Below are 20,823 nucleotides of genomic sequence, written 5' to 3'. Positions count from 1 at the left end.
CGAATTTTCCGCGTCCTGGGACGGCGTCTGGGGGCATGACTGAAAGCTAGGTCGCCCCAGGGGCCAAACTAGCGCCGGTTCACCCCTGTACCGCTATTTTTTAGCGCCCTGGGGGCCGAACGGACGAAATGAACGGCGGCGGCGGCGGCCCCAATGAAGTTGCTTTAATTATGATATCGATACGCTCAGATTGGAACATAAAAACACCTTTGGCCACTTGAATTGGTACGATCGGGATATGGTCAGATTGGAATCGAGCGAAATGATAGCTCAGATTGCATTAGTAAATATAGCGCATCTTGTTTACATCCACACGACACCGCCGATAGTACTAGGAGCGTCGGCATGGTCGGTGCACCCATGGAGGAGCACCACCTGAACTTGCGTCCGACTGTCTGGCCACGGCCATTGACTGGCAAGTTGCCCCCACGACGACGGGTTTCCCCACCAGCACAGCACAGTACCAGGAGGCCGGCGCCGCACACGCACAGGCCCCGAGCCAGCAGAGCGCTCCCTGTCCGTCCGATCTTCGGTGGGCGGTGTCGAGATCCCGGACACCTTTAACCGCCTCGGGCAGGCCCCACCGCCGCACCCCACAGTTTCGAATTCAAACCCCTCCCCCCTCTCTCTCTCCCCTCCCTCCCCACGCGGCGCGCTGCTCCCGAATCGAAGCTTCCAGAAGCCTACGCGGAGGCGCGCCGGGACCCGAGCGGGGTGAGGGGCGGAGGGAGGCGCATGGCGGAGGCGCGGAGGGTGTCGTTCCGCAACGGCCGCTTCGCGTCGCGGAAGACGGAGGAGGCTGGTACGCAGATCTCTCGTCGCCCCCATCCATGGCTTCTTGCTTGATCGGTTCATCCCTGTAGGCTGCAGCGCGGTGTCTCCTTCGAGATTCCTGCGGCCCGTCTTCTTCTTCTTTCTTGCTGCGCCTCGTTTTGGTTGGGTTCTGGGCGGGTTTGCGCTGAAGCGAGCGCGTGGCCATTTTCGGGCGCGTTTGTTTTAGTAACTTTGGCGGAGGGCTCGCGGGAATCGCGCGGTTCCATTTCTGGATATACCCTTATTGAATCACGGGATCCTGCGGATATTGTGCCATCTGATGTGCAACGATTCTTTTTTTCCTGCTTCTATATTGGTCAAATCGACGCGCTTGTTGGCGGAAGTTCGTTGTAGAAATCGGTGTTCGTCAGACTCAGACGCGCTGCTGTGCATTCAACCCTAGTTCTGCGATATGTTTCGGTGATTCCTGAATCTGTCGCTGCTATCTTTGCTCCAAGAACCCGTGCAAAGCAGTGAAAGTGCAGCTTTTATTCCGGTTATTATTATTATTATGCATGCTTTCATTTCTGTAAGAAAAACAATGTTAGTTGCGGAGGAAAATCCTAAACCAGATTGTGCAGTTGGCCAGTTCTAATTATACTTTTAATGCAAGAGTGCCATTCTTGCAGCTAGAACGCCGCATTACTGCATTTCCTTGCATATGTAGCCAATACTACCATGTTTAGTTTAACATGCCACAATTTCCAACACATGGAGTTGTGCTTGTGTAAATCTCATTGGCTCACTGTACTTCTTGCTTTGGTTTGTGCAAGCATGGAGACGGCACCAGGCTGCAGCGTGGCTAGAGAGCATGGTTGGGCCCTTCGGCCTTACCCATTGCCCATCGGAACAAGAATTTGTTGCTGCTCTAAGAAACGGCATTGTCCTATGCAAGGCCATCAACAAAATACAGCCAGGTGTTGTGCCAAAGGTTGTTGCAAACGCCCCCTGCGATAGCCAGCCATCGACGGCTTTTCAATATTTTGAGAACATCCGCAATTTCTTGGTTGCTGTTCAGGCGCTAAAGTTGCCGAGCTTTGAGGCCTCTGATTTGGAAAAGGTTTGCTAGCTATCCTTACTGTGTTAATCTTGATGATGGATCGATGCCCATTATCCACGACGCTAATTTGGTTGTTTGTGCAGGACAATCTTGATGCTGGGTCAGTGGGCAAGATAGCTGATTGTGTCAATTCTCTGAAGTCCTACCAGGAGCGAAAGAAATGCAGCGGAACCTATGGGCCAGTCAAGTATATGAAATCACCTCTTGCACCACGCTCTGCAATTCATGTTCAGTCTGAAAATGTCACTTTAGGATCTTCTACCCCTCAAAAGTGTCTAGACTTGACAGAGATTGATGCCGAGGGACAATCTTCTCAAAACGTGGGTCCTAACATGGAAGGTTTGTGATGCACTTTACTTTGCAAGTTTTTTACACTTATAGTGCTTAAATGTTTCTAGCTGGTAAGTAACCTCTGTCGCCGTATGGATGCTGCTTCTTTAGTTGATTTCTCAATTAATTGTGCTATTTATGTTTTGCTCCATGCGTTAACTAATTTCAGCGACTTGGTTAAACATAGTATCTGATGAATAATTCGACCATCTATGTATTGTGCATTTGCAGAGGCAATTGGAAAACTTCAGAGGATTATTCTTGATTGCATGATAAGCTGCAAGGAAAATCTGAACCAGGACGCTCTTAAAAAGGTCCTTAGTCAACAATTTTTTTGGTTGAATGTACAGAACCATGTATCAGTTTTCTGATATGGCTAAACTTATTTTCCAGGATCCAGTAACACTAGTTGGCACTATTTTATCAAATCAACTGGAAAAAGAACAGGTGACTTATCTATTGAATTCTTCCTCTCAAATGCCATATGTATTTGTTGACGCTAGCCTCACCAATTTAGTCGCACTCAGGCTTACTTTTGTTTTATAGGCAGGCCGCAACAGTAAGTACCTGCGTCTTTCCATATTCGGTATAAGACATCTTTTCTGAAAAATGCCTGTGTCAAATGGTTGAGAATCCACATAAATATGTGATTCCTTCGCCATTAGTTGCACTGTTATTATTCAGATGACGTCTCAGTATATTTTTGCATATCATAAGTTGATGTCTACTCAAAGCGTTGTTGCACCAAATATTTTCCGTTTCTTATCATCATCTCAACTAAATTGTGTTGTCTTATTCTTTTCATGCACACTTATATTCTTGCTCAATTTAGTGCACACCAATATGTGTGATAATGTGAACTTCCTTCCATATATTAGTGATTATTACATCATAACTTAAGTATATTACTGTTACCACACTGTAATACTGGGAGAGATGTTAGAACTACATCTTTCTACGTAAAACAAAGAACAAGTTCTGTATAAAAGTAAGAATACTGATACCGTAGAAATGTAGAACTATGAGGAATCTTAACTTTATTTCCTACTCTTGGCGGTTGGGTTCCTCCTAACGAATGAAACCGATGGAGTTTGTATTTGTTTTATTACTCTGAAGCACAGCTTTTAGAAAATACCATGTGATACAAGCAGACACTAAGATCTTCGATCTTTCATATTTCTCAGTTCTGAATTCTAAACTGTGGTTATACCAACTTACCAAGTTCCTTTTGTTTGTGTTGTCAGACTTGTGCATTTTGTGCAATGAATTATATGGCCTTGCAGGCTGGTATAGTTGGTCTACATTTCTGTTCGCCGATCTATCAGGATTTTTCCAATTGGAAATTTTCCTTTTTAGCGCCTCTTAATATTTTATCAAGGCTAATTACAGCTGACACCAATGCCTTTTATGCAGTTCAAACCACTCCTTCAACTTATTTCTCCAGAAGGGGCTGCTACGAAAAATGAACCAAATCAACAAATCGAGGTAATGTTTAAATATTGCAATGTCCTTTTCCATTTATCTGCAGAAGTTAGCGGAAATGACTTGGACAATATTTTTCTCAAGAGAGAAGCAAAAGCTTTGTGTTTATAGAATAATAGAATGAAAAGCATTGGTTGACAAGCCTAAAGACACCTAAGCAATATGTAGCTGCTATGCCATATTGGCAGCTAAAGATTTCATGCATCGCCTTTAATCTCATGAATAAACTTTTAAAATGTGCAACTAGAGAATAGCCATTTTAGTATTTGGCTGTGATACAGGTTCATAACCTGACATTCTATCAGTTTTTCCTCATAGTTATGGTAAAAGGCTACATATATCTTTGCTGATTTGACTATGTACTTCACATCTGGGATGCGTAATAAATGCCGGTGCTGAAGCCTGAAGAACACAATACCAGAATACACTCTTACTCTGTTTAAAAATGTTGTTATAGGGTAGAGATAAGGTCAAATAACTCTAGCTTCTGAGGAATTCCCCCAAGACATTTATTTCCGCAACACTTCAGTGACGAATTATGACACTTAGCTCAAATTTTGTACATCATTGTGATGCATTATACCATTATTTTCTTTCAGTGCTCAAACTCGCAGAATGAGAATAGACTGCGTCTCTTGGAAGCACAGGAATCTGAACTTTTGGTGAGATCTCATGCTGCTAACTAAAGTGTATTGAAGTTTGATAGTCAGCATCATCCATTTAAGGTTTTCTTAAAATAAACGTGTTTTTGAGATACTGCAATGATCTTATATGTTCCTTACATGGCAAGTTTTACCTCTTTGTGGGTTCAACAACAGTTTGCTCAGCACTCAGTTTGTACTTTGTAATGACATGACTTATTTTACAGGAGCTCAAGACAATGTTTCAAGAGGTTAAAGTTGATTTCAGGTCTTTGCAGACCCAATTCCAAGATGATATCACAGAATTAGGTATGTTGCTTAAACCTTCGCCAGAGCACACAGTTCCAGGTATTCGAAGTAAGCTCCATTTACAAGCTTTAGCGGTCTGGTGTAACACTGAGACTTACTTTACAGGCCATAACATTCAAGGGATATCCAAAGCTGCTCTTGGCTATAACCAAGCTGTGAAAGAAAACAGAAACCTGTATAACATGCTTCAAGAAGTGCGAGGTATCAGTATAGTTCAGTGTTGTCATGGATGTTACTGTTTTGATGACTTCTAAGAGTTTTTTTTATAGGGAATATCCGAGTCTTCTGCCGGATAAGACCACTTATGAACTCAAAGTCTATTTCTTCAATTGAACATGTTGGAAATGATGGTTCGATAATGGTTTGTGATCCATATAAGCCACAAACTACACGCAAGATCTTTCAGTTCAACCAAATTTTTGGGCCAACAACCACTCAAGGTAATATGGTCTAAACTTTTCCTCAAAATATTGGTCTAAACTGTACTTGAAGTTGTATGCCCATGTCTTTATCTAATTTTTACATCTTCATGCTCAAATATCCCCAGATGAGATTTACAGGGAGACGCAATCATTGATTAGATCTGTCATGGATGGTTATAATGTGTGCATATTGGCTTATGGGCAGACAGGTTCTGGCAAAACCCATACAATGGTATAGAGACAAATCATATTTTCTACAGTAACTCCTTATTTTTACTGGACCATATTGAATCACATGTAATTGTTCTTTGTCTGTGCATGATGGTGATTAGTGCGGCCCGTCTGGTGGGTTATCGTCTAACGATCTTGGAATCAATTACATGGCACTGAACGATCTCTTCACTATATCAACTTCTAGAGAAGATGTAAAGTATGATATACGAGTGCAGATGGTTGAAATATACAATGAGCAAGTTCGTGATCTCCTAAGTGAAGATACTTCAAGCACGAAATATCCTTTCATATCTGATGTGCCACTCTTGTTATATTTTTGTCCCAGTGGAATCCATTTTCATAACTGTGTTGGTTCCTGACATTAATTTCACATTAGATATAAGGTCTTCAAGCAATGGTCTGTTCAACCTTCCAGATGCAAAGATGTGCCCAGTTCAGTCCCCTTCTGATGTTATGACTTTGATGCTGCTGGGGGAAAAGCACCGTGCTTCTGGTCCAACAGCAATGAACAATAGAAGCAGTAGGTCTCACAGGTTTGAGTTCGCACTATCTGCCCCAGTAACCTTTTTGTGTGCTCTTTCAATATTTGCTGCAACTGATTTTTTATGTTTGCAGTATCTTGACTGTCCATGTAAATGGGAAGGACATTTCTGGCAATGTCAGCTGTAGCTGCCTGCATTTGGTAGATCTTGCAGGAAGTGAAAGGGTTGACAGGTCAGAAGCCACGGGGGACAGATTGAAGGAGGCTCAGCATATTAACAAGTCACTGTCTTGCCTAGGGGATGTCATCACTGCCTTAGCTCAGAAGAATTCTCACATTCCCTACAGAAATAGCAAACTTACCCAATTGCTACAGAGTTCATTAGGTATATGGCTACATCTTGGAACATGCTCACCACATTCACTGGTCTAGCTATTGATATTAATACTACTGATCAACCAAGTGGTTGGTCACTTTTGATGTTATATGTCTTTTCTTTAAGTATCTTCTACATAATCAGCATCATAGTTTAAGTGCATGCAAAATCACTGATAATGAAGCAGTGCTTTCATTGGCTCCATCCTACCTTGTTATACATTGACGTTATATTCCCACTGTAATATCTTATAATATTGTTTTTGCATTGCCGATGACAGGGGGAAATGCAAAGACATTGATGTTAGCCCACATAAGTCCGGAGGGGGAATCTTATGTAGAAACTCTTAGCACACTGAAATTTGCCCAAAGGGCTTCTACTGTTGAACTTGGAACTGCTCATGCAAACAAAGAAAGCAATGATATAAGAGAGCTTAAAGAACAGGTAATTTTCCTGTTGCTTCCAATTGCATATTCAAGAGTTGTTGCTAGTTTCCTAAATCAACAATATAATTTGACCACCTTTACAATGTTGCATTTACACTTAAATTTATTATTTCATCACTTTATCTTTGTGTGAAACATTGGACTGAAGAATGGAAGACTTTGTCCTTACAGAATTTTGCATTTATCTCTGTGTTGCTAGTGTACATTGAATTTTTATTGCTCCAAATGCTTACATTTGATATGTATTTCATTTGCTTTACAAACAGAAGATAAGTATGTAAGATTCAACATATTTTCAGGTAGAAACTCTCAAAAAGGCATTGGCAACCAAAGAATTTGAAAGATCGTCACTTAAACTGAAGGAAAATACAGTAACGAGTGAGAGAACAAAGCAACTCCCGCAGCGTACCCCACCAAGGCCGCGTAGGTTAAGCCTAGAGACTACTAGTAGTGAAAAGGGTAGCATACCAGGAAAGCCTCCAAAATCACCTGTTTCAGCGATGACGTTCAACAGAGATCACGGGACAGCTCGTGACAAGGAGTGCAGTATTGATGTCTTCAACCACACAAAGATCCACAGATCTGTAATACAGGTATATCTTGCTCTGAATAACTTCATAATGTTTGGTGATGTAACGACTGACCTTTTATCCTTCTTCCTCATTGTGATAAAAGATGTCCCCAACATTATCTGAAGTGCCAGTCGGACATGAGAGTGAGACGATAGTTACAACAGATGATACGGTTACCTTTTATCAACTACCCCCTGATGGTTATAATCAATACAAGCAGTCAGGTTTGGATACTCTCCAGAGAACACCATGCAGATCAAGGTACATGGGTGTGCAAGTGAGTCAGACGGAAGAACCTTCTGATGCCAAATTGGATAAAACAACCACAAGCAGCGTGGCGAAGAGAGGGTCACATTTAAGAAGATCCATTCAGAGCAGCATAGGGAAGTTGATTCATGGCTCTGAAAGAAGGTAGGTCCATTCAGAACAGCATATTAGTATGCACTTGCAAACGATTATAGATTGTAATTCTGCATGTGCACTAAGCTTTCTCTGCCGTTGACACACGTTGCAGGAATACTCCACATTCAGCCCAAGCAACTCCTGCCAAAATCACAACTAATGCAAATAATGACGGCGCATCTCCAATTACTACCAACGCGAGGTTAAAAAGAAGACAGTCACTAACAGGTCTCCCACCTCCATCGACGACCATGTCACGCAGATCATCTCTAGGAGGAAAGTCGGATTCGAGTAAGTATCTGGATAAAGAAAATGTTGTTTTACTCCTACTTCATATACTTAATATGTAATGATGGAGGCTGCCTTGTGCAGAGGAGTAATCAACTAAATTGTTACTAATGTTGTACCGTTTGATGAAAGGTGTACAAAATAGCCAAATCATTGCATGTGCTGCCAGCGCCAGAAATTACAAGCCACTGCCATTCTCCTGGGTTCGATGGCCTGAACAACATCAATGTGAATTCTCCATTCTTTCTTAACCAATCCTTTGCTTCCCAGGCCAAAACCACTATAACCCTCTTTTAGCTGCTTGCATTCTATTTCCTCATGGCTTCAGTAATCATTGGTTTTGATACATATGCAATCAAAGAAATCATCAAGGATTCTTGCCATTGCTTTCTGAGCCTATAGGTCCCTTCCTGTCAGTATATTGTTCCTAGTTTTTAAAATTTTCCGAGTGAGCTGCTAGTTGATGCTTGGAACTGAATTTTACTTGTTCCCCACTGCAACTTTAAGAATGCAGCAAGTGGGAAACAGAGCTCTGCAGGAGAAAATGCCCAATCAGATATAATTTTACTATAAATCCTGGTGCTGTATATAGTTTTAAAGGACGTTGTGTTGTGATGATCCTAAGTTTTTTACTGAAAGAGCTTCAACTTCCATTGGCAGGTTCAAGTGACAGAAAAGCCAAAACGCCACCTCCGATGAATTCAGCTGCGAAGGCAAAGAGATGGCTGTGAATCCTCAGTGAAAATCGTCAGAGATTTCCATCTCAAGCTGAGCATGAATCCGCGATAGCTGCCGAGTTAGAGTCATCAGCTTCTGTCAAACCATGATACTGCTGAAGAAGGAACACCAGGCGAGGGTTCGCGATGTTGAGAGAGCCCCCCACAGGTTCAGGCTAGGTTACATTCCTTGTAACAACTGAAACTTCTTGAGAGGTTACATAACATGTGGATGGAGTGTGGAAATGGAAGCAAGTAAAGAATGCTTGTTTTGTGTTTGTTGTATTCTGAATCTCTGAATGAGTCGAGAAAGCAATGCAAAAATGATTCAGATTAACCTAGCAGCCAAGTGTCAGATTTGGCATATGTAATTTCATGGCTACTTCTGGAACATTTTTGTAACTGCTCGTTTGGCCTCGGTTTTCCTTTTTCTTTATTTCACATGAGCTAAATAGCCTTTGCATGGTCAGGATGCTTACGCTTTAGAGTCTTCACTTATGCTGATCCATCAGTTTCAGACAACCAGATACTTGGAGGCTCGTATTGTTTTGAGAGACCATGGGGCACACTTTTGTGGTGGCAAGAAATATTAGATTTGACAACATGACTGGTCCTCTTTCAGTTTAGTTTCTTTTTTGCAGGGACTCTTTTAGTTTAGTTTAATCACCTGTCGGGATGCAATTTGGTTTTTGACAAAGGGTGGATTTCCTTAGCTTAAAATTGAGCATCAGGGATACAAACCCAGTGGGCACACACCGGCCTTTGCATGGTTATAGGATACACACAACCAACATCAACACATACACAAAAAACACACTGGCACTAAGTCAGAATCTGAAGCGAGCTGTTGACTCTTTCAGTAAAGTAGTGAGGGAAAAAGAGGCATGTCAGATTGAATTGGGAGCAATGAAGGGTCATATGGATTTATTACTCAATCAACTTGATTTACTTACAAACAAAGTGGACAAGCAAGACTCCTGTATAGTATATCTGAAAAAAACAAGGAGTTTGGTATGATTGCCGGGCAGGCTGGAGCGAGCTGTGCAGCATGCAGTACGTCAAAATGAGGTCAATTTGAGTGAGTTACTTGACAGATTTAGAAATGGTAGACTCTCTAAAGGAGGTGGAGAAACAAAATCAATATTTATGTAACATCACTGAAGAAAAGGAGAACATATTCACATCAACCATTTATAAGGAAACAGAGTTTTCTTTTTTTTTTTTGAAAGAAAAGGCAGAACAATTTCTGCCTTATGCATTTCAAAACAGGTATGAAACCTGAGTGACCGAGGTCAATTGCATGAAGGCAATGTTAGCGCTGCACGAAAAATGCAGCTGGCCATTGCCAAGCCATGTTGAGCTAGGAACAGAAGAAAAGGGATGGGAAAAGAGATACAAAAGGAGCTACAGGATGGGGAATACGAGAGCCTATCAAAAAATCTCCATCCACCGAAGCATGATCTGCTGGTCTGCAGAGTTCTTCGCCCAATGATGCCATAGGTGAATCATGTTGGCTGCTTCACTTAGTAAGAGAGCATCAGGCCATCTGTTATTGTCAAAAACTCAGGCATTTCGAGCGCTCCATAAAGTGACCGCACACACAGCAAAAAGCACATGCCATAGTTTGCCAATTCTGTATGATGCCAGAGGTGATGAGACAAACTCCAGAAGGCTGTTTGCCTGCACAGCCAGGTCTAGCACCCCAATTTTCTTCCAAAGGACATCCGCAGCTTTGCATCTGAGCACCAAGTGAGTAATTGATTCAGTGGCAGGGCAAACATCACATCCGTCATGTGATGCAATAGCTTTCCAATTCTTTTTAACCATGTTATCTTGAGTGTTCAGCCTACCATGCAAGGCCAGCCAGAGAAAAACTCGGTGGCACATGGGGATGATGCTGTTCCATATGAAAGCAGCCTGCGGCCAATTCATACCTCTGAAAGTTAACAAATTATAAAAGTACGCCATGGTTGCTTCGCCCTTGTGAATAGAAGAAACCCTTTTATCACCGTGTGTTAGATCCGGCTGTATGTTGCAAAGCTTCGCCAGCAGGTCATCCAGTTGCCGTGCAGCGGTCATAGACAGGTTGGGATGTAATTGAATGTTCCATTGCCCACTGTACTGAGAGGCCACAGTGCATAATTTGTTCCTGGCAAAAGTGAAAAGCGCGGGAAAAGAGTCCCTTAACCGGCCATTGCCTGACTAATCATCTAGCCATAAGGAAATCCTGGAGCCGTCTCCTAACGAACACTTTGTAGCGTTGATGACCAGAGGCATCGAGTTTTTGAGGCATCTCCACATAGGTGTATCTCCATTGCTTGCTACCATTGGAATGGTGCGTTCACAGTATCGTCGTGCAAACCAACTAAAGCAGGGCACTTCACTATCTTGCAACACCTTCATGGTGAAGCAGCAGATCATAGCCAAATTATGCGCACGTAAATCCCGGATTATGAGTCCCCCAGTGCCCCTGGGGAGGGTAACAACATCCCAGGCCACAAGCATTGCCCTCCAAGGGCAGATTTCTTTCCTTGCCACAAAAAACCCCTGAGAATTTGCTCAAGCTTACCCAGGGACTCCTTCGGCCATAGAAAACAGGCCATATAATAATTTGGTATAGCTGCAAGTACAGAGTTTATCATAGTAAGCCTCCCTCCCCAAGACAAGAAGGTTGCCAACCAGCCAGAGAGTCTTTTGTCCACTCGGTGTATGACTGGCATCAACATCGCATGGGTGATCTTGTTTGTTGACAACGGCAAGCCCAAGTAGTTACAAGGAAAGGTTGAGACCGGACACTCTAACAGCTCAGAAACTTGCTGCCTAGTAGATTGCTCCATGTTGATGGGCACAAAGGTGCTTTTATTGGAGTTGATCTGCAGATCAGTGAAGTCAGAGAAACGCTTAAGCATCCTCTTGACGATTGCGTCTTGCTCCACAGTCCCTTTGATCAGCATCAGGGTGTCGTCAGCGTACTGCAGCACCGGGAAAAAGGAATCCATCTCCAACGGATGTAGCAGATTGCCTCTCCTGAACTCCTCACAACACATCTGCTGCAGCACATCTGCCACTAAAATAAACAGGTAGGGTGATAATGAATCCCCCTGCCGGAGACCACACTTTGCGAGGGTCGGCTCCCCCAGTTTTCCATTCAAAGTAACCCTTGCCAACTTGTGTAGAGAAGGTTCTTGATCCAGAAGATCCACCTTTGTCCAAAACCCCTGGCGGCCAAAACAGCAAACAGTGCGTCCCAGCTAACACTATCAAAAGCTTTCTTGAAGTCTAGCTTCAGTACAATTGGTATCTTCTTCCTTTTTGCATATTGTACAAGCTCTGCAGCGAGGGAAATTTTTTCAACAATGCATCTGCCAGCAAGGAAACCAGATTGTAGTGGGTGCACTAGTTTAGGTATCCACAGCTGCAGCCTGGTAGTTAGGAATTTTGTGGCTAGCTTGGGGAGGCTATGCACCAAGGATATAGGCCGGAAGTCTTTAATCTCCATTGAAATTTCTTTTTTAGGCAGCAAGACAATGGATGCAGAATTGACGCCTGAGAGATCGGCATTATTTGCATGAAAGTCACTGAAAAAAATCAGCAGATCAGGTTTCAGAGTTTCCTTGAAGCATTTGTAGAACTCATTTGTGAAACCGTCCGGCCCAGGACTACGGTTGTTCGGGGAACGTTTGATTGCAGAGACGATTTCAGCCCATGAAAACTGCTCTTCTAGCGAGCTTAGGTCGATCGGATCATAGAGCGCTGAGATATCTACGACCGGTACCGAAGGAGAGGCCTGTCCGAACAAGGTGTTGAAATACTCAGTTGCTATCCTGAGCTTGTCCTCATCATCAAAGAATTCGATACCATCCTTGACAAGAACTCTGATTTTGTTCCTTCTTGAATGACTATTTGCAGCAGCATGGAAAAAACGGGTGTTTTCATCCCCCAAAGTGCATTGACAGATTTTTGCCCTTTTCTCCTCCAAATGCTAGTTTGCCAAAGGATTAACTGCTGGACTTTCTTATTGGCATGATCTCTAAGACAAAACTCCAAGTTAGAGAGTGTCCTGTACTCCTCAACCGCATTCAAAAAGTCCACAACATGCTTGTTATTTTCCATGAGCAGCTGAACACTTCCCCTGCTTCTACCCCACTTGCGGATGGCAGCTCGAATTCTTCTCATCTTAATGCTGATAAGAGATGTAGTCGCAGCAAAGGCCCTGGTGCCTCTAGTCCAACCTTCTGAGATAATCCCCCTGACCTCTTCAATATCCAGCCAAAAATTCTCGAACCTGAAAAAATTGCTTCTGGTGGTGTCTTTACTGAATTCCACGATGAACAGAGCATGATCAGAAGTTGCGGCCATTATGGCAGTGGCCACAGTTTGGAAGAAACCCAAATTCCACTCGGCGTTGACGAGCACCCTATCCAGCTTAACAAGCATTGGTTCCCTTCTCTTATTGGACCAAGTATATTTGCGATTTGCAATATGAATATCATCCAAGCCATGTTCTCTAATCCAGCTGTTAAAGTGCTCCATGACTGACCAGTTTATGCGTCCTCTAGATTTCTCATGGGCAGACCTGTACATGTTGAAGTCACCCAGCAGTATCCACGATCTACCCACAAGAGCAGCAGCTTGGTTGAGGTGCTGAAAAAAATCTTCCCTTTCTGAACTATCACATGGGGCATATACAGTGGTCAGTGTGGCGGCATTTCCATTGGAATTTGACTGAAAGGGAAGATTCAAGCTCTGAAGTTTTGTTTCCTGCAAGCACGCAACGTCAGCACGGCTAGAGTGAGTCGCATCCTTGATTAAAGAGCATTTATCAGTGTCACCAAGACCGCATATGTTCCAGTTTAGAATCCTCATATTAGATGTGGGGGACACACAAAAAACAAGGAAGAACAAAGACAGAGGACAGCAAGGACCAAGGAGGTACTCTGAATGTAAGACTGGAAATTCATTTGAATAGAGACAAGAGATGCAAATACAAATAGGATGCAGATACAACAGCCGCAGACGCAGCAGACCGACACATGCAGATACAACTACCCCTGAGAGTGACATGGACTGAAGATAAGAACGCATGACAAGTCTTGTTGAATCTATTGAAAAAAGAGTCTTGTTGAATCTATGAGAGAGTTTGAGAATCTTGTTACAGATCAAGAAACTATCATTTCACAGTGAATCTAGGTTGGCTGTTTTTTGTTTCATTCTTGATATAAGGTTTATATGATCGAGATTCGTGATCGATGCTGAAGAAATTCGCGGACAAGGAACATAACTAAAAAGAATTTCTATTGATAATACTAATTCAGACACCAATTACATCAAGAGTAGCCCCATTGGCCACGTTTGGTTCCAGAGACCAAATTCACATCTAGACTGGCTAGAATCAGCCGAGCTAAGCTCTGATTCTGATGGTTAGCACGATTTACACTAACAGCTGAGATACACTGAACCTGGTGCCATGGGTGGTTCATTCAGTTGGTCCATACGAAGTAAGTAGGGGCAGACGGGTCCCATGGCCGGCGTCCAGTTGCCACACCCGAAGAAGCACTTCCCCTGCATCGGCCCTGGCACGGACACCACGCCTCCTCTGGTCGGTACCCTGCAGTAGCAGAAGCACGTCCCAGGCAAGCCATCGCAGGGGCTTATCATGTGAGGCTGCGGCGGCTGCTGCTGCTGCTGGATCAGCGGCGGCGCCAGCGCCGATGAGCCACCGCAAGGGCTTGTGCGAAGCTGCGGCGACTGCTGCTTCTGCTGGATCGGCGGCGGCGGCGCCAGCGCAGATGAGCCACCGCAAGGGCTTGTGAGAAGCTGCTGCGGCTGCTGCTGGATCGGCGGCGATGGCGCCAGCGAGCCCGTGATGGTCATCTTGACCCCACGCAACATGAGCTCAACAAGAAGCCGCGCCGTGTTGCGCGCGTCATCCAACCCGCAGTGCAGGCGGCCCTCCCAGTCCAGTCCCGCCGCCCGGACCGCCTCCTGAAGGGTGACCCGCCCTCCGCCGCCGAGCGCCGCCTGGAAGGGGACCCTCAGGTTGATCCAGCGATCGAAGTAGGACGGCTTCTCGATCCCCTTGAAGCGGCACTCTGACTCGAGCATGGTGCGGCAATCCCAATCTCCCCAGGTCACGACGGCCAAGCTCCCTGCCCCCGCCGTCGCCGCCTTCAGCCAAGCCTCGTGCAGCCAGAGCGCCTCGCCGAGATCCACGCCGCTGTCGACGTCCTCCTGCCGGATGCCGGTGAGTTCCCTGCAAAATTGAGTCAGCACAGGGTGATGTTTTGGACGAACGTACCTGCGAAACGCCGACTCGATGCGGCCGGTGGCGCCGTCGACGAGCACGGCGGGGAACTTGATGATTTCCTGCGGGAAGATCCTCCCGTCTTTCACGCACGTCGCCTCGAAGTCGACCACCACGAAGAAGTCGAAATCTTGCACCTGCCCCTGCCCGCGCGCCGCCATGTTCGACGGAGTGCGCGAGATGGGGGGAAGTTGGGCGGCGAAGATAGGGGAAAGATCAGATCGAAAAACTAGGGTTGCGAACCTGTCGGTGCGTCGTCCCCTTCTTTATCTTTATCTTTATCTTTACCTCTTTACCTATATATATATATATATATATATATATATATATATATATATATATATATCTTTATCTTTACCTACTAATAAAGCAATTAGTGCTTCTGGTGGTACGTCGTCGCTGTTTTTACGAAAAAGTCCTTGTGATTTAGAATAATAAACCCGCAGTCCATATAATAAAGTCAATCGAACCGGTATGACGAGAAAGAAAAAAAACAGCCTCCCGATCTAGCTCGTACGCCGCCGCCTCGTGCTCTGCTCCTCCCCGAGGCCCCTCGCTCGATCTGGACCAGCAGGTCCCGAGCGCCTCGGCCTGCTCCTCACGCCGGCGTCCCGCGCCACTGCCGCCGACCTCCAGTCGTTGTCCATTACCCTCTCCCCCACACTCTATCTCTCTTCTTCTCCCTTTCTTTTCTCTCTCTCAAATCTTGTCTCTGTCAGGAACGACAGCGCCATGGATCCCGATGTGAAGCTTCACTGCAGCCTGATCTGACCTGGGAGGGGGTCGCGTTGCGCTCGGGCGCCGCATCAGGTGGCGGTGGCGAGGTGGGAGGGGAGCACGGAGATGGGCGCGCGGAGACGAAGGAGGAGAAAAATGGAGAGGCGGGGAGGCTACGCTCGGGGTCCGCATCAGGCGGCGACAGCGAAGCGGGAGGTGCGCACGGAGACGAAGGACCCGAGAATGGAGGCGTCCGGGAGCGAGGACTTCGTCGGCGTCAAAGCCACTGCCAGGCGGGACGCGCAGGCGCGCGAGGGGCGCATGGCTCCTCTCCTGGTGCGGCACACGAGGGAATGAGGTGGGGATCGAGCTGCCGGCACACCACCCGCCGTTCACCCTTGCTCCACACTTCGTCGGAACTCCATCTGTTGGTTCTGCACTTAGGTATTCACTGAAGCAAACTTTGTAATTTCCTGATATATCTTAATGATTGTTGAAGCCAAACTCGCATCTCATCTGCTTTTTAATAGTTTTGCATAATTTACTTTCTTGAACTGATGGTCTGAACTCTGAAGTGGTGTCTTATACATGGTTAGATAATGTAGTGTTTGTGTTCCTGTAGATCAAATATCTATTTGTAATTTTGGATTAGTATATTTGCTTTGAAAGTCAGAATTGCATTTACTGTTTTTTTTTGGCGCAAAAAGAAGTAGTTAGTGTTAAACATATGTTAGACAGAGCTACTTACCAATGGCAATTTGTCTGGAGATCTGATGTTTTTTGTACATTGTTGTGGCTGAAAACCTGAAATGATTTGTGTAACTGATAGTCTGTTGCTTTACTTCTACACTGCTTAATTAACCTGCGATTAATTTTGATATTTGATTTTTGGCAAGAATCATCGGACTATAGATTATTGATCATGCATGAAACGTTTTAAAGGAAGCGAATCTACATTTGCATGCTCGGTTTGAAGACTTGCCAGCTGGGTGAAGAAGCTTTCTGACAAACATCCAAATCACTCTAATAGGCCCAAGTTGAGCATATGTTAGATGGTCTGGATGACATGGATGGTGCCGAGGATGTCCCTTTTGATGAGCTCATAGGCATGCAAGGCTTAGTATTTCACTTGGTTGAGAATGCAATTACAGTAAGGATCTCTTCTTTGTCTTATTTTAGTTAGACAAATGTGTTTCCTTCATGTTTACATGTATCTGATGTTGTTTCATTTTATTTTCTTAAGATATGTATTACATACAAGTCTAATGGATTCAAGAGAATGAAGAGTAAATAATACTATACTATAAATATGTCAACTACAGATAACCCTCCCAACTACAATGTTGCACCTGACAACCTCCTACTTAACGAGGCCAAGCTATCTGCAGGGGACCATGCCATTGGACGTTCCTAAGAGGTATGGGCCTAAGGATGGCCTTGCTTGCACTATATTGTAGTAATATAATCCATAATGCATGCAGTTTGCTTTCTCCCTTTCTCCCATGGACTCTGAATATGATATCCACCGTCCTTTGTAGGTTCATTAGTTTACTTTTTGTTGACGCAAAAATTAATATGTAGTTGTAACCGCAGGTGTGCTGCTAGATGACCTTCTTGCTGCTGAAACAACAAATGCTTGTAACTGCAGCTCCTGCTAACATGCAAGCTGGATGAGCACCGGGCATATTTGCTACGATGATGAACAAACATGCAAATGACTGCAGAAACAACAGCTGATGGAGCTGTGGTTCTTGGAAACCCAGTTGCTCCTCCTGTTAATGGGGATGTGTATGCGGATATCAGCCCTGAGAATGTTGTGGTCCAGTGACACCGAGGTTTGCATTATTTCTGTCCTAGACTTGTGCAGACCATCTTTCTATGGATGGTCTTCTGTTCATATTAAATGTGAGCTACCGCGTACTGAGATGTGTTTCGAACTTATTTTGTGTGTGTGTGCAGAAGATAGTGCAAATGTGCTAATTATTTGGTTGAAGCATCTGCTGCAGAGGTTGAGGTAATTAGTGCTACTTTAGCTGCTATAAAGGCCAGACAAGTTGGAGATGAGATGAGCATTTTATCATATTGCTTTGCCTGTAATAACCAAAATTGATTGATTTAGTTTCACACAACATAGATAATTATATCGTCAGGTTCAATTTTACTTATGAAAGTTGAACATTTCTTATCTTGTTAGATTTCCTCTTTGTAAGTTCTAGGACTTTAGTTAATTGAATATCTTAAGGCATGCATGCCAGAACTTTCCAGATGGTAACACTTGATGCAATTCTGTTCCTACTATTCTTACCTTATATTACCTGGACGACCTTCAAGCATCAATAACTTAATCCTTTTAGGTTTTCTACTTCTTTCTCCAGTACAGACATAATATTGTTTGGTGCTTCCCAATATTTGGACGTGAAAGTAGAGAAGCTTTACATTTCAAGAAATATTAGATTATCAATAAGAAAATATGGTCCAAGCCGGACTACTACTTCTAAATGTTTTGTTTTTCACCAAAGGGGATATTTTACTTGTCGCCGTGTAACCCGATGATAGTAGGATGGTAAATAACTACATCCTTTTTCGGCATGGCAAAAAAAATACATCCTACCCATTTGATGATTTGCAACTGCAGCTGAACAATAATGAAAGAAAAAAGAGTACATGCTTTACATAATGTACCTACAACAACAATAGGTTGCCCCACCAAACATCACCAGAGGACTGAGAAGGAAAACGACGCTTCCTCAGTCAGGTTCTATTGGCCGTTGTAGCATTAGCATGATGAAGATTCTGGAACAGTGCATGACATGTCCAAGCCCAAGGTCTTCCCTTAGTGTGAAGCACCTGAGCTGGCGTCGAGCAATATCCCTTGAATATTATTTCATTGTGTTCTTTCTAGGTGTGCAACCATATCAGCTGCAACAAGGAGCTCCATGCACGGGGCACGGCGGTACTACTTCCCACAAAACCTATTATAAACAGTGTGCTAGCTACCAGGAATGTGCAGATTCATGGAAGAGCTTTGTGCAAAAAATTAGGAGAAAGAGAAACATAAGAGACATTTCAGCAAGTTTACTTATGGAGGCAAAAAATAATTCTACTTATCACTGTAATACGAGTTGTAATAAATAAGAAAAGACGTGTGATATTATCTTTTTTCTCCCGTTGCAACGCACGGGCATTTGTGCTAGTCTTTACCTACTAATAAAGCAAATAGTGCTTCTGCCCGTCCGTCATTAAAAATTCCCTTGAAGTTGGCAATAATTACCCACCAATGCCACCCGTAAGTGGCAAAAATGATTCGTTTTTAATTTCTAATATCGCTCCAGGGTTCTGTTATTAAAGGTGGATACGATATAATAGCACCAATGCATGAGCAGCGCGATGGCTGAGGCAACGATGCTCCACACAGGAGACCAGGGTTCGATCCCTGGTTCTCACGCTTTTTCTCTTTCTTTTTACCAAGCGCAGTAATGGGCCAGCCCATGTGCGGGTCGTGGCGCCCCCGGTTTTCTATATCTTTTTTTTATTTCTATTTTGTTTTTTCCCTAAAAATAAATTTCGGATTGATGGCGCCCCCTATTTTTTATTTCTTTTTACTTTTTTATTTCTGTTTTGGTTTTTTATCTCAAAATTAATTTCGGATTTCCAAAATATCAAACAATTGCGAGTTCTGAAAAAAAGTAGGAAAATGGTAAACTGTTTGTGAATTTAAAAAATATTCTAAAAATCAAAAAATGTTCATGACTTAAAAAATTGCTCACAAATTATAAACAAATCACGATTTCTACTGATTTCATGAAATAAAAAATGTTCATGATTTTTTTAAATGAGCCAATATTCAAAGCATATTCAGGAATTTAAAAATCATGTCCATCAACTTTTAGAAAATGTTCACAAAAATTAAAACACATCCGTAAATAATGAACAAAACTAATTGTAGGTTCCATAAAGGTTTTATTAGGAGATCTATATAGCTTGTTTTATGATTTTATTTAGTCCTTCGCGTTGGGTAAAAAAGGGTTTCCGTGTTTTGTACAACGCTGAACCCAACAAAATTGACATAACTTTCTAAGGGTTTGTTTTTGTAAGCTATATTAAAATGACTAAATGTCTATTTTGCTTCCATACACAGTTATGCTTATTTTCATATCACAATAGTGGTTATGGTAAACACCGCTACGCTAAGTCCAGACGAGACACTTTATTTATCAGTATAGCTCAGGCAGGGTCCGTCAATGCAGTTTGCTCAGCCACAAAATATTTTGTTGTGACGCCTTAAAAAATCAAGTCTTGATGAGCATTATATTGTTCGTTTTTGAAATTACATTTTAAAAGTGTCTTATCGCATCATGACATGATCTGTATATACTTTGTGAATTTGATTCATACTTTTTTATATCTACCACACATGTATAACTTGATAGTTTTTTTCCGTTGCAAGGCACGGGCATTTCCAAAAATGTTCGCTAAATCAAAAAAAGTTCGTCAAATTCAATAACTATTCCACCCAATTTCTAAATATTTTCATCGATTATAGAATGTTTGCCAGTTCAGGAAAATTGCTTAAAAATGTTCACAATTTCTAAAAAATGTTTGTAAATAGCAAAAAATATTCATAAATTGAAAAAATGTTCTTGATTGTAGAAAATGTTCAGAAATTTGTAATAGTATGTTGTTTGCGATTTCAAATATGTGCATGAGTTTAACAAATTGTTCATAATTTCAAAATGTTCATGATTTCGAGAAATTGAGAGAGATATTGTATCTCGGTGATGCAACGAAATGTGATCATGACCATTTGAAATTATGAATTTTTTTCTCCCGTTGCAACGCACGGGCCCTTTTGCTAGTCTTTCCCTACTAATAAAGCAGCTAATGCTTCTGCCCGTACATCGTCGTCACTTTTGCAAAAAAGCCCCTCTATTTTCAAGAATTCAACCCGCAGTCCCTTTTTAAGTTGCTATCTCAGAAAACGTTTCGTTATTACAAAAAGAACCCTGCCGTTTTGAGAATTCAACCCGCGGTCCACCTGGAAAGAAAAAAAAACCTAGCCACACGAACGACCCATGAACCCCAATCTCATCCACCTCCAGCGCCGCCACGCCTTGCAACGCCGCCGCGCGCCGCCGAACTCCGCCCCGTCGTCGCTCCGCCGGAATCCGCCGGAACTCGACCCGCCGTCGCGCCGCCGCTCAAGCCCAGCTTTTGGATCGGGTCAACGCGG

General features: G+C 43.4%; 2 protein-coding genes and 1 long non-coding RNA gene across 5 annotated transcripts; 2 read left to right on the top strand and 1 right to left on the bottom strand.

Annotated features, from left to right (window-relative positions):
- Positions 1-589: 589 nt before the first annotated feature.
- Positions 590-8,857, top strand: LOC123060923 (kinesin-like protein KIN-14A). 2 transcript variants are annotated; one of them, XM_044483785.1, is made up of 20 exons: positions 590-802; positions 1,587-1,873; positions 1,957-2,212; positions 2,435-2,517; positions 2,597-2,650; positions 3,617-3,688; positions 4,285-4,347; positions 4,554-4,635; positions 4,741-4,836; positions 4,905-5,075; positions 5,183-5,289; positions 5,390-5,568; positions 5,663-5,824; positions 5,907-6,157; positions 6,429-6,592; positions 6,894-7,187; positions 7,270-7,577; positions 7,681-7,859; positions 7,989-8,084; positions 8,517-8,857. In XM_044483785.1, the coding sequence occupies exons 1-20, from the start codon at positions 736-738 to the stop codon at positions 8,585-8,587; spliced, it is 3,042 nt and encodes a 1,013-aa protein (XP_044339720.1). In that variant the 5' UTR covers positions 590-735; the 3' UTR covers positions 8,588-8,857. The 2 variants fall into 2 exon arrangements, with proteins under 2 accessions (XP_044339720.1, XP_044339721.1); XM_044483786.1 differs by lacking the exon at positions 7,989-8,084 and having other exon boundaries at positions 591-802.
- A 4,993-nt stretch (positions 8,858-13,850) lies between these two features.
- LOC123060924 (ERI1 exoribonuclease 2) lies at positions 13,851-15,160 on the bottom strand. Its single transcript, XM_044483788.1, has one exon. It carries the CDS (start codon positions 15,035-15,037, stop codon positions 14,009-14,011), a length of 1,029 nt encoding a protein of 342 aa, XP_044339723.1. The 5' UTR covers positions 15,038-15,160; the 3' UTR covers positions 13,851-14,008.
- Positions 15,161-15,409: 249 nt separating this feature from the next.
- On the top strand, positions 15,410-18,731 carry LOC123060922 (uncharacterized). Of its 2 annotated transcripts, XR_006428274.1 has the most exons (5): positions 15,410-16,037; positions 16,624-16,743; positions 16,916-17,010; positions 17,187-17,428; positions 17,553-18,731. It is a non-coding gene; the product is annotated as an uncharacterized lncRNA (long non-coding RNA). The 2 variants fall into 2 exon arrangements; XR_006428273.1 differs by lacking the exon at positions 15,410-16,037 and having other exon boundaries at positions 16,044-16,743.
- Positions 18,732-20,823: the final 2,092 nt, after the last annotated feature.

This window comes from Triticum aestivum, chromosome 3A (assembly GCF_018294505.1).
Source record: "Triticum aestivum cultivar Chinese Spring chromosome 3A, IWGSC CS RefSeq v2.1, whole genome shotgun sequence".
Classification (NCBI taxonomy): Eukaryota; Viridiplantae; Streptophyta; class Magnoliopsida; order Poales; family Poaceae; genus Triticum; species Triticum aestivum.
This window is presented reverse-complemented; position numbering and strand designations above follow the sequence as displayed.

What these genes read in the sequence shown, in the direction of transcription:
- LOC123060923 (XM_044483785.1), top strand. Translation starts at nt 736, where the DNA reads ATGGCGGAGGCGCGGAGGGTGTCGTTCCGCAACGGCCGCTTCGCGTCG. An exon ending in TGGGCCAACAACCACTCAAG is followed by an intron (nt 5,076 to 5,182) that starts GTAATATGGTCT and finishes AAATATCCCCAG; the next exon opens with ATGAGATTTACAGGGAGACG. An exon ending in CTGGCAAAACCCATACAATG is followed by an intron (nt 5,290 to 5,389) that starts GTATAGAGACAA and finishes GATGGTGATTAG; the next exon opens with TGCGGCCCGTCTGGTGGGTT.
- LOC123060924 (XM_044483788.1), bottom strand. Translation starts at nt 15,037, where the DNA reads ATGGCGGCGCGCGGGCAGGGGCAGGTGCAAGATTTCGACTTCTTCGTG.